This window comes from Ornithorhynchus anatinus, chromosome 5, assembly GCF_004115215.2.
Source record: "Ornithorhynchus anatinus isolate Pmale09 chromosome 5, mOrnAna1.pri.v4, whole genome shotgun sequence".
In the NCBI taxonomy this organism is placed as follows: Eukaryota; Metazoa; Chordata; class Mammalia; order Monotremata; family Ornithorhynchidae; genus Ornithorhynchus; species Ornithorhynchus anatinus.
Genome location: NC_041732.1, coordinates 24,365,320 through 24,378,066, shown reverse-complemented (window position 1 = coordinate 24,378,066; position 12,747 = coordinate 24,365,320). Strand labels below are relative to the sequence as shown.

At 48.6% G+C, this 12,747-nt stretch overlaps 1 protein-coding gene across 1 annotated transcript in view; it reads right to left on the bottom strand.

Moving 5' to 3' along the window:
• Positions 1 to 7,026: 7,026 nt before the first annotated feature.
• The window catches only part of CHD2 (chromodomain helicase DNA binding protein 2), a 106,449-nt gene continuing 100,728 nt past the window's right edge, over positions 7,027 to 12,747 (bottom strand). Inside the window, 3 exon segments of the mRNA XM_029065848.2 lie at positions 7,027 to 10,628; positions 10,630 to 10,720; positions 11,945 to 12,194. Coding sequence (XP_028921681.1) covers positions 10,386 to 10,628; positions 10,630 to 10,720; positions 11,945 to 12,194 — 584 coding nt within the window. The 3' untranslated portion in view covers positions 7,027 to 10,385.

The window sequence follows — 12,747 nt, the reverse complement described above, 5'->3', positions numbered from 1 at the left end:
GGCTTAGAATGGTGCTCAGTGATTACCATTGATTGATTGACTGAAAACAACCATCAGTTAAACATCAAAGAAACCACAGGGAACATCTTGACGCCTCTGCCCCTTCTTTCGTCTGCCTGCCTCCTCAACAGTCTGGTAAATAGAGAAATCCCCAGTGTTTGAACCTTGCTGGCCCATTTAAACTGGTACTCATTAGCCCCCTGATCAGCCTGATGGAACAGCAAAGATTGAAACAGCATGGGCTAGTGGTTAGAGCACGGGCCTGGGAGTCAGAAGGATCTGGGTTCTAATCCCCGCTCTGCCGCTGGCCTGCTGTGTTGGTTAAGTCACTTCCTTCTCTGTTGTCTCAGTTACCCTCTCTGTAAAACGGGAATTAAGACAGTGAGCCCCATGTGGGAGAGGGACCGTGTCCAACCTGACGAGTTTGTGTCTACAGTAGTTTTTGACACACGGAAAGCATTTAACAAATACCATCATTATTAAATGGGATTTTGAACAGGTGATCAGTATACCCACCAGGACCAGGACTCAATTTCCAGAGGAGTGAATTGCCCGGGGCCGCCTTCTTGGGGGCGCTGCCAGATGCGCCTGGAGAAAAAGAAGAAAAAGATTTTCTTCCTGCTTTTTCGTCCAGTTTCTGCAGTGTGGGACCTGAGCCTCGGGAAGGACACATGCCCTCTCTTAGGCCTATTTCTAGACAGAACTGATTTATTAAGCAGGCTGTTTCTTAGAAGTCTGCTACCCTCTGGTGGATATGTTGTTAAATAGCATATCTACCACTGGGCAAATCTGGGTTCGCCAGGACTTTTCCCTCGGATCTCCCTCGTCCTAGGTAATCTGAGCCTTGCAAACTGGGGCCAGTCAGTAGGCAGGTATTTGGGTGGGTAGGTGGGAGAGGAGCGAGGTCCTGCCCTCCATAATCCATTTGTTCAGTAGACATTTGGCCTAGTGACAAGGGCATGTGCCTGGGCATCAGAGGACTACTAGTACTACTACTAATAATTGTGGTATTTGTTAAACGTTTACTATGTGCCAGGCACTGTACTAAGGCCTGGGGTAGATACAAGGTAATCAGTTTGGGCACAGTCCTTGTCCCACATGGGGCTCACAGTCTTCATCTCCATTTTACAGATGAGATAACTGAGGCACAGAGAAGTGAAGTGACTTACCCAAGGTCACACAACAGATAAGTGGTGGAGCCGGGATTAGAATCCAGGTCCTCATAACTCCCAGGCCCGTGCCCTATCCACTAGGCCATGCTGCTTCAACTTATCTAAAACAAAACTCAGCATCTTCCCATCCAAAGTCTGACCTCTGCTAGACTTCTACATTTATTATTATTATTACATTTCTTATGCACTTACTATGTGTTAAGCACTTTTCTCAGCACCGGGGTAGATACAAGGCATTGTTGGCAACACCATTCATCCTCCCTATCTCACAAACCTGTAACCTTTGCATCATTCATTCATTCATTCATTCATTCATTCATTCATATTTATTGAGCACTTACCGTGTGCTGAGCACTGTACTAAGCACTTGGAAAGTACAATCATCCTCTACTCATCTCTTTCATTTAACTCGCATATTCAGTCATAAAATCCTGTCACTTCTACCTTTACAACATTTCTAGAATCTGCCCCTTCCGCTCCATCCAAAATGCTACCACATTAATCCAAGCACTTATATCCTGCCTTAACTTCTGCATCAGCCTCCTCGCAGACCTCCAAGTTTCCTGTCTCTGCCCACTCCAGTCCATATTTAAATCTGCTGCCGGATAATTTAAAAAAAAACAAAACCTCAGTCCACTTCTCTCTACTTCTCAGAAGCCTCTTGTGGTTGCCCATCCACCTCCACATCAAACAAAAACTCTCTACCATGGGCACATTTAAAGCACTCATTCAGCTATCTCCCTCCTACTTTACCTCACCAATCTATTACAATTCAACCTGCACACTTTTATCCTCTAATACCAACCTACTCGTTGTACCTCATCTCATCTGTCTCACCACCAACCCCTTGTCCACATCCTCCCTCTGGCCTGGAACTCCCTCCCCTATCATTCCTATCATGACCACCATTCTGCTCATCTTCAAAGCACTACTATAATCACATCTCCTCCAGGAGGCCTTCCCTTACTAATCCCTTGTTTCCCCACTGTATTTGCCTTTTAGTACTAAACCTACCCCCAATCCCACAGCACTTATGTACACATCCTTATACACTATCTTAAACTCAATCCCCTATTTATAATATATTTTAATGTTTGTCATCCCCTGAAGACTGTAAGCTCCTTGAGAGCTGGAATCATATTTACCAATTTCCATTCAATTGTAGTCTCCCAAGAGCTTAGTACAGTGTTTTGCACAAATTAAGCACTCAATAAATACCACTGTTTAATTGATTGACCTAGGTTCTAGTGCCAGCTCCTCCACTTGTCTGCCCTGTGACCTTAGGCAAGTCATCTAACTTCTCTGTGCCTTGGCTTCCTCATCTGAAAAATGGGGATTCAATGCCTGTTCTCCTGGCTATTTAGACTGTGAGCCCCATATGGGGCAGGGACCATTCCCAGCCTAGTTATCTTATATCTCCTTCAGAACTTAGTAGAAGGATTAGCATGTAGTCAGCACTTAAATACTAAAATAATTATTTTTCCAAAAACAAAAATCAGTCAAGAGGGAAGATACTGAGTGGGCGGGGAATGTGTCTTAATTGTTGTATTGTACTCTCCCAAGTTCTTAGTACAGAGCTCTGCACACAGTAAGCACTCACTAAATACGATTGAATGAATGAATGAGCAACAGCTGATGTCACCAGGCACCAAGGCATTGGAGGATTTGAAAATGGTGACCCTCCTGTAGTCTAGAAAACTCTTTGAGGGCAGGGATAATGTTTTCCAATTCTAGGGTACTCTCCCAAGTGCTTGGTACTCTCCAATTCTAGGGTACTCTCCCTTAGTACAGTGTTCTGTGCCAAGAAAGTGCTCAGTGCATTCTATTAATTGATGAGGATGGATGTCCAAGAGGGGAGGCAACCAACTCACAGTTCCTAACAGCAGAACAGTAGTGTTATGCTGCCACTGTCAAAGACAGAATGCTGGATTGGATGGATCACTGGGGGTCTGATCTAGTAATGGCATGGTCTTAATGCAGGAAAAGATAAACTCACCTTGATGGATGATCCAGTAAGTGCCTTTTATGGGTTTTAAAGGTGCTGGCACCCTGTTTCTGCCAGGAAAAACACTAACTGCCCTCAAGCCTCTAGACTGGAAGCTCATTGTGCGCAGGGAATGTGACAACCAACTCTTCCAAGAACTTAGTACAGTGCTCTGCATACAGTAAGTGTTCAATAAATACCACTGATGATGATGATGATGATGATGATGATGATGAAGTCCACCCATGGCCAATTTGGAGCTGATCCCACAGATGTCCCCTTCCAGTGCTGGCACCCCAGACTCTTTCAGGGCTCCATGGCTAGTCAGAATCTATGGCAGGAACTGGGGTGTCAAGGCTCAAGGACTGCTGGAGGTGTTCTATTATGCTGGAAAGGGAAACCCCTTCTGGAAAATTTCCACATCTTCCAGATTTGCTGCATCTCTTAGGTGAGCACACCGCACACTGAGGCATTTAGTATGGTGCACGGTAACCAGTAGGTGTTCAAAAAATACCAATACCACTTACTCCCCTGGTACTACTTAGCACAAGGTCCTGATGATGTTCCATGCTGAGAGATGGTTGGTTGTCTCCTGCAGCTGGGGTGGCCCCGCCATGACCTGCAGTGGGGTGGAGACCGTAAGCTCGTTGTGGGCAGAAAATGTGTCTACCATCTCTGTTATATGGTACTCTCCCAAAAGCTTAGTACAGTGCTCTGCACACATAAGCAGTAAGTAAAATGGGGCATAAAAATGGGGATTAAGACTGAGAACCCACGTGGGACATGGACTAAGTCCACCCTAATTAGCTGGTATCTACCCCAGTGCTTAGTACAGTGACTAGTGCATAATAAGCACTAAACAAACACCATTAAAATAGAAGTAAGCGCTCAGTAAATTCCAGTCAGTCCAATAATATGTTTTGAGCACTTACTGAATGCAGAGCACTGTACCAAGTGCTTCGGAGAGTACAATACATTTCCTGCCAACAACGAGCTTGCAGTCTAGAGGGGGAGATGGACGTTAGCATAAATAAAATTATAGATATGAACATAAGTACTGTGGGGCTAGGAGGGGAGATGGATAAACGGAGCAAGTCAAAGTAACACAGAAGGGCGAAGGGGAAATGAGGGCTCAGTTAGGGAAGAACTCTTGGAAGAGCTGTGCCTTCACTAAGACTTATGAAGGCTTCAATAAGGCTCATTGATGATGGTCGGAGTTGGAAGGTTGGAGCTATCTCTTTAAGACTCCTGGCTTTGAATTCCAAGGCTGGCTTCTCATCTGGGCAAACGTGCAGCACTCGTGTGAGTCTCCATAAATGACCTTTATGTTGGCGCTAATTGACGAGGACTTGCACGGTGCCAGGCGCTAGAGGCCCCCGATGGGGAGCCGGGCCCAGCTCTTTCCAGTAAAAGGCAGGAGCTCTGGCCGCAGACCATTTGGAAGCCTCGTTACTATTGTAAATCATAATAGGCTGATTATTGCAGCACTTGTTCTTAAAATAAAAATCTTCCAAGGCTGCTCCAGCTGGGCTGTGGGTTGCAATAGCCATTCTGAGAACTCTTTATGAACGGCAATAACCCTTTGCTTTTCTTCGCCTTGCACTCCAGTATGTCCAAACCCTTAGCCAACACTGACTAAAACACCCCCTATTTATAAGGATGGGGGAAACGGAGGGTGGTTGGCTACAAGCCTTGAACAACTGAGTCAAGGATCCAAGAGAACCCCAATCTCTGGTCTGAGTGGTACGTCCCCTCAACTCCACCTCCATCTTCCCGAGTGAGAACTAAATCGGCTTCCTGCCTTTGCTCCGGAGTGAACTTGAAAGAGAGCAGACCTGGGAGTTAGAAGACCTGGGTTCTTATCACAGCTCCGCCTCTTGCCCCCTGTGTGACCTGGGGCAAGTCACTTGACATCTCTGGGCCTTCGTTTCCTCACCTGTAAACAGGGAGCAAGTATCTGTTCTCCATCCCTCTTAGACTGTGAACTCCATGTAGAACTAGGACTGTGATTCTAGCTCACTGCTTAGCATACACTATGCACTTAAATATCAGTTATCATTATTATTATGTGCATCTAGAAGGCAGATCAGGAAGGAGTTTGGGTTAAACTGTGCAGGCTCTCCTGTTTCCCATCTCGCCAAGGCATCTCCTCCAGTCATGAACTTCTGCAGGCCGGGCCTCTTTGGCCAAGCCCACCCCCTGAGCCAAATAGCTTTAGTTCACGTCTGTGTCAGTGTTTCCATTATAAAATCCTTCTCTTTTTTTCAGGGTATATAACTCAGCTGTGAAGTCTCCCTTGCGGCTGGAACTTGGCTGTGGAGAGAGGAGGCTGAGTCGTTTTTATTCCCCCTCCTGGCCCCAGGTTGAGTTTAGGTTTGGTGCAAACAATTTCCAGCTCTTTGGAAACACCTCTGCTCCATCAGCAAGGCAGTGAGTGGGGCCGTGCAAGCCTGTGAGTACCCCTTATCATCCACAGGGCCTTTTGGAGAACCAGGGTCAAACAACCCACGACTACATGTTGGGCTCTGCCTGTGCTATCCCGCCTGTGGTTCTCCCATCTCCTCCACAGTGGCTTCCAACCTCCGTCTCTTAGCTCCTCTACAGCGGCTCCCAACCCCCATCTCCCAGCTTCTCTCTAGCAGCTCCCAGCTCCAGTCTCCCATGTCATGCCCAGTGCCGTTCCCATTAGAAACAGTATGGTTTAGTGGATGGAGCAAGGGCCTGGGAGTCAGAAGGTTAAGGTTCTAATCCCAGCTCTGCCACTTTTCTGCTATATGATCTTGGAGAACTCAATTCATTTCTCTGTGCTTCAGTTCCCTCATCTGTAAAATGGGGAATGACACTGTGAGCCCCAGGTGGGACAGGGACTGGGTCCAACACGATTTGCTTGTATCCACCCTGTGCTTAGTACGGTGCCTGGCATACAGTAAGCACTTAACGAAAGCCACGATTATTATTATGATTCTCCCAGCTCCTCCACAGCAGGTCCCAACCCCAGTATTTTAGCTTCTCCACGATGCCTCCCAGATCCCAAACTCCCAGGTGCTCCACAGTGGCTCCTGATCCTGTTGTCCCAGACCCTCCACAGCAGCTCAAAGCTCATCTCCCAGCTCTTCCACAGCGGCTCCCAGCCCGTCTCCTTGTTCCTCTGCAGACACTCCCAACCCTGTTCTCCCTGGTGCTCCAGTGGTAGGGAGGGGACATGATTTATTAACATCAGTCTCCCCTTCTAGACTATAAGCTTCTTGTGGGCAGGGAATGTGCCTGTTGTATTCTCCCAAGCACTTAGTACAGTGCTTTGCACACAATAAGTGCTCAATAAATACGATTGATTCTGATTCTGCTCCAGACCACAGCCTCCTCAGATCCATCATCGCCACAGCTAATTAAGCATGCTCAGCCTTAAAGGGCCACGGGGTCTGAGACCCCAAGTAAAGGTTATCCCAATTTAAAAAGCAAAGGCAGGGAGGATTGGATCATTCAACTTTTCATTACATGTGCCCAGGCACATTAATTAATACTGACAAGAATATAATAAACTTGGTTTGGAAAGGCATCAGCAATGACTACTCAAAGATGAGGGATAAAGACTCTGGGAGAAAAGTGGATTTTCTGACTACTTTCTTTAGTTCCCCCCTTCTTTATAATCATCAAATCACGGCCGGCAAGTCCCAGAACCACTGGCACTCATGGACTCGCAAAGCCTATGAGTCGACTTGGCAACAAAAAGCTGCCACAGCCAGGTCTGCCTTGAGTTTGGCTGAAAATGGGGGTTCCCCCCACCAGTTCTCTTCCTGAACCCTGTTGGAGAAAGGGGGTAGGGCACATCTACGTCATATGGGATACACCAGATACAGTGGACCAGCCTGGTTCTGAAAATCCTCAGTTACACTTTTTAATATACAATAATCAAAAGTACAGCAGTTTTACAATGTAGGAAAATTTAATACATACTATATAAACAAACATATTTACATCAGAAATCACTAGGACAGTGGCATTTTTCACAAATATAAATTAATGTTAATTACCATTTGCGTCAACAGGTGTTTTAAAAGTCCACAATCTTACAAGAAAGGGAAAGTCCTTCCCCAACAGCGTTGGGGCCCAAATGACCAGAACCTTCCGGATCAGTGGCCTCTATCTCCCCCTACTTCAATCATGGAGGGCCAGAAGGGCCACCTGGCCTGGCCACCTTATCAACCGTCCCTGCTGACAATAGGTTTTGGTCTATAGGGTTTCAGTGTGTTTTAGTGTAAATTCATAAATTGAATCAGATTTGCAGCACACTCCCTGATGCTCGCTTTCAGCCATCAGGCTAGACATTCTTAAGTTAAAAATACGGCAAGAGGAGAGAGGTTTGAGCTTTTCCCACAAGAGGCTAAAAAGATGAGGGGGGAGCAAGGGGGAGGGGGGAGGGAGGTTCAGGAGCCGCTGCACAAGATGTCACCCTAAACCCCAATACCGAGCACAGCTGAGTCTCCCCTTTGGTACTTCCACTGAGCATTTTCAATGGCTGATTTTTGGTTTCACGTTGTTCTCTTTTGAGGGTGGCAGCAGTTCACCCACCTTGATGCAACTCATGCTGAAAACAAACCAACAAGCAAAAAAAAACCACACAACAGAGATTGATTTGCCATTTTCTATCCTTCTTTCACACTGTCCACCAGGAATTCCAAGATCATTATCTCAAATTGGGTTCAAGCTATCATCTGGGTCCTGGGTTTGCCGTCCTTCTCCAGACAAGCCGGACTTAATTCCCATCACTTCTACCTTCAGGATGATTCGCATTTTCAGAGAGGAAATACCTTCTTTCTCCCCCTCTTTGGACACAGCTCAGATAAAGGAGAATTTGTACCTTTTATTTGGGATACTGCAATTTCACAATCAACTTAACACTGATCTGGCCAGTACTGCCTTTTGCTACATAATATGGCACTAAATGTCTTGCAACATTTCATACATGTGAAAAATGAGATTTTTCCCTCCTCTCCAGATTATAAAATGTCTTTGTGCATAGCTCATCCCTCCAGCCAACCATTTCACTTTCAAGACAGCAACACTGGTGAAAATCAGAAGTCACTTTCACCTCATCCCACCCACCCACCCCACCCAAAATAAAAGGAACTGAAGCCTGGGAGGAAAATACAATTTCCAAAGGGAAAATGAATGTTGCTTCTCATTTGTCCCCTTTCCTCATCCCTTTCCCTTCTCCTAAAAGCAGAGATGAAGTGACAGCATGATGGGAATTGGTTTGCTCTGGACAGGCCATGGGACCAGAACCTTGAGCAAAGCTTCCACTGTTTATTTCCCCATCACTTCCCCAGCAGCCTCAGTAGAAGAGAAAGCTGGATGATGTTTGCCATGGGCATGGTGACCCCAATGGGAGCTGGGCCTCATGGGCATGCTCTTAGCCCCACCCCCACTGACTTTGCAGACTGAACTCCTCAAGGCACCCATGGGGTTAAACCAAAAGATGCAGGGGAGATCCATGGGACAACAGCTGCTCAGACTGTGGACTAGGTGCCCACATCACAACCAACCAGGCAACAACAGACCACAAAACCACATCTGCCTTAGCGACCAGACCCAGATGGTCCCAGATGCTCATTTCTAAAGTTCTCCGCCCTTCATTTCTGGCGGCTTGACATCTCTGGCTCCTCAGGGTCGGAGAGGAAACCCACAGGTCCAGCCCAACGGGTACCAGCCTTGACCTTGAACTCTGGAAGTGGCGGCATCAGCAACAGAACTTCCTTGGGCTTTGCTACTTTCATCTTTTGCAGGTTCCGGTTGAGGCCCCCTGCTCCCTCCCGTCCCCCCGGCTCATTCTAGCTATTACTTTGGACTTTGTGCAAATTCAAGAACACTGACAAACCATGGCTGAAACCCCCAAATGGCCCATGGGTGCGCCTAATCCTCCTTCCCCATCTTGCCTCAGAATGAAGCAGCAAGTCCTTCTATAGGGAACCTGTCAGGAGAGCTGCCCAATCACATGGACTGTGTGGAACTTCTGACAGCTTGGGCATCGGCAGATGCGGCACCACTTGGCAAACCGACTGAACCGAGGCCTTGGCATCAGCCCGGTGAAACCCCGAAAGAGTCCAGGTTGCAGTGAGTGCCTCTCACTGCACCACACCCTCTCAGCTGCCCTGGGGACACTAAGTCCACCCAAGGTGGGCACTCTCAAAAAACTTGACGGCCAGCGACAAGTGCTGGGTGGAAGCCCGTGGGCAGCCTTCCCGCTTTACTTCTTGGACACAAGGGTGAGTCACCCATCAGTAATCCAAGTTTCTAAAATTCTCCTCCTTGCCCACTCTCCCTCTGCCCCAGCCCCTACCGCCCCCGCATGATCCAAGCTGATTTCAATCTGTCCAGGCTCACCAAACTGAAGTTCAGTCAGGCCCCGGGATCCCTTTCTGGGAAGATCCCAGCAGGGCCTCCGAAGATCCAGACCCTCCGAAATGCTCTACTGAATGGAAGGAAAACCATAGAGGGGTGGAACTCTGCTCCATTTCCCCTCTTACCCTTCCTTCCTGGGGTGATATAATACACGTGTTCCTCTCCTTCTCCAAGGCAGTTTGTGGGAAGGAAACATCGAGGTCCCACATGGTCATAGTGGGAGGGTGGGATCGCCTTTTCCTCTCCAAGCCTCGGTGCAAAGAACCACCTAAACATGTTTATCTCCCCACCCTCAGCAGCATCCATCATATAACGGTCCAGCAGACAAGCACAAATGACCAACCGATAACACCCTCAGCAGCAGTCTCCGACCTCTCTCCCCCATGGCCGCCTTCCAAGTCCGGGGTCAATTGCCTGGCTGTGAAAACGTTCACAAGTCCATCAGGCTTGCTCTTCGATGAGGGGGTGGGAAAGAATCCCACAAAAACCAGGGAAAACACAAACAAGACAAAATCTGCCCCCTAATGACACCTTTTTCCTTATTACCAACATCAGGGAAGGAAGAAGGAAGGAGGGAGGGAAGTTGGGTAGGAGTGTGTTTGGAAGGGTAGCAACCAAATCCATGTGGAACAGAACTAACAACTAAGGAAAGTTCTTCCCTTTTTGGCGCTTCCCCTCGGCATCCTCCTTCAGCCAGTGGGGTGTAGCAGCAGCAGCAGCATGCCCAAAGTCTCCGGTCCCCGGCCTATCGGACCAAATCTTAGAGGCTCGTTCATTCTCTCTCTCTTGCTCTCTCTTCTCTCTCTTTCTTCCCTTCCCCAACCACCCCTTTATGTTTTCCGAGCGTTCCAGTTATAGTCTGGGTTGTTTTTCTGTTCTAGGGATCTGTCCAGGGGCGACCTGTGATCCAGGGGGGATTTGGAATCGTGGGGCGATTTCTGAGATGGGGGCGAGCGAGGGTCGGAGACGGCCGGGTGCGGAGGGGGGAGCGGCTGTTTGTAGTCTCCGGATTTATCTGTGTGGAAAGACCGGTAATGGTCTGAGGGTCCCTGGCCGTGGTAGCCCATCGGGGGGGCGGTGATCCGACATCCTTCGGAAATCCTGCTGGTGGTAGTTCTGCGGCCTGAACTCATCTGACCTGCGTCTCTTCGAGTCGTGGTGATGTCTGGAAAGGGAGATCCAGAAAAGATGATGATAATGGTATTTATTAAGTGCTTACTATGCACCAAGCACTCTTCTCAGCACCGGGGTAGATACAAGGTTATCAGGTTGAACGCAGTCCCTGTCCCACACAGGGTTCACTGTCTTAATCCCCATTTTACAGATAAGGTAAGTGAGGCACAGAAGGGAAATGATTTGCCCACCCAGGTCCTTCTGGCTCCCAGGGCCACGTTCTATACACTATGCCACGCTGCTTCTCTAGACACAAAAGGGAGTGGGGAAGGCTCCCACAGTCTCTGTTCCCTGAAGCACAGGTCTCTCTGTAAGCCCATCCACAGTTCACAGGCGACCCTGCAAGAGTGACCCATTAAGTCCCCAAACAAGAGGTGCCCTTTAGGCCCCGCGAGAGCTGCTACTGTCTGATTTTGCTGACCAGGCCCCTTGGTGGGCTGGAGGAAGGAGGAGCCATTTCTGATAACTATCTTCCCCAGAGATCGCTGCAGTTGAGTCTTCAAAACCCCCATGGGCAGCACTGGGTGCCAGGAAACCTGATGGGGAATAGATTTCAGGGCTGAGTCTCTGAGGGTCTCAAACAGCTGCAGGCTGACAAGGAAACCTGGTTGGGGGGGGGTTAGGGAGATGGGGGGCCCGGGGGTAAGCTTTCTAACTCCACTGCAATTTTGCCCCCTGCAGATCAACTATTAGTCCAATGCTTTAGGAAGGGGTGGAGGGCTGGTCACTGGGATTGGAGTCTGTGTCTGAAGGTGGGGGCAGTTAAACAGAGGCCAGAGTGGAGGGTGTTCCTTCCAGTACCAGATCGGGGGCTCCAAATGCTCCTCCAGTGGTCTGGGGAGGGAGGGCACCTGCCAGCAGCCAGCCCAAGGGGTGGCACTAGACTGCACAAGTCCAGCCAATCACTCTACCCCACACAGGAAAAGAGGAGGAAGGACCCATGCTCAGAAGAGCCCAAGGCAAATGTCAATCTCCATCCTTTTTAGACCTTGGGTTAGGGGTAGTCCCAGACGCTCCAGAGCCTCCTTCTGGCAGCAAGCCACAGGCATCAGTGGAGCTCTGTAAGAATTTGAAAGGTCACCTTTCAAAACCTACAGGCCTCCACAGAACTTCTCCGGGCACCAGACCAGTCTGTATTTCTCGCCCTCCCTACATATGGAAGACCAGTTCCGGTTCTTTGCCCTTACTGTAAAGGCATTGTGGGCTGCCCACTTACCTGTCATAATAATCTCTGTGTCCCCTATGATCCCGGTCACTACTGTACTGGTCGTATGGCCTCTTCCGGGACAGGCTATTGGGCCGGTAGTTTCCCGAGCTTCGGTGGGGCTCGCCGTGGGACCGCCGGTCCCCGTAGTGGTGATCCTTGTACCAGTGCTGCTCGTACTGATGGTGCCGGTCTCCGCCCCACAGCTGGTTGCTGTTGCCGCCGTAGTTGAACTTGCGATCCCTCTGCCAGTCTCCTCGATCTGCAGGAAGGCACACCAGAACTGATGATGTCCTCGGTGGCAACTTATTTCCCTTTCTCCCGTGGTCCACTGGGATAGAGGGTCACCGGTCCCTGGTCTTAAATCTCCCACCCCCAGCTGAAGTAATCAATCAATGGTAGATAAAACTAGTCTGTAAACTCGTCCTCTAGACTGCAAGCTCATGGAGAGAAGGGACCGTGATAACCAACAGTATGTATGCACGATAAGTACCGCTGACACTGAACGATTGATTGAGCACATGTTATAGCCAGCTATCTTAAGAGACCTTTCCAAAATTTTCCAAACCCAAGTCTCTTTAAACCTCTTCCCCTCCCATCTTCTGACCTGCCAATTTCCCATTAACATACGTGCTTAACTTCCAAACCTTCAAATTCATGGCAGCCCCTCACAGGACAGAACTAAGGAATGGCTGTAGTTCGAAAAGCATCCTAAAAATGATCCTGGAGGGCTCCATATCTGTCCTCTCTCCAGGACATCCGGAGCCAATCTACCCAATTGGCAAGTCAAAAGAATATTTAAGCTGCCTGAGGTT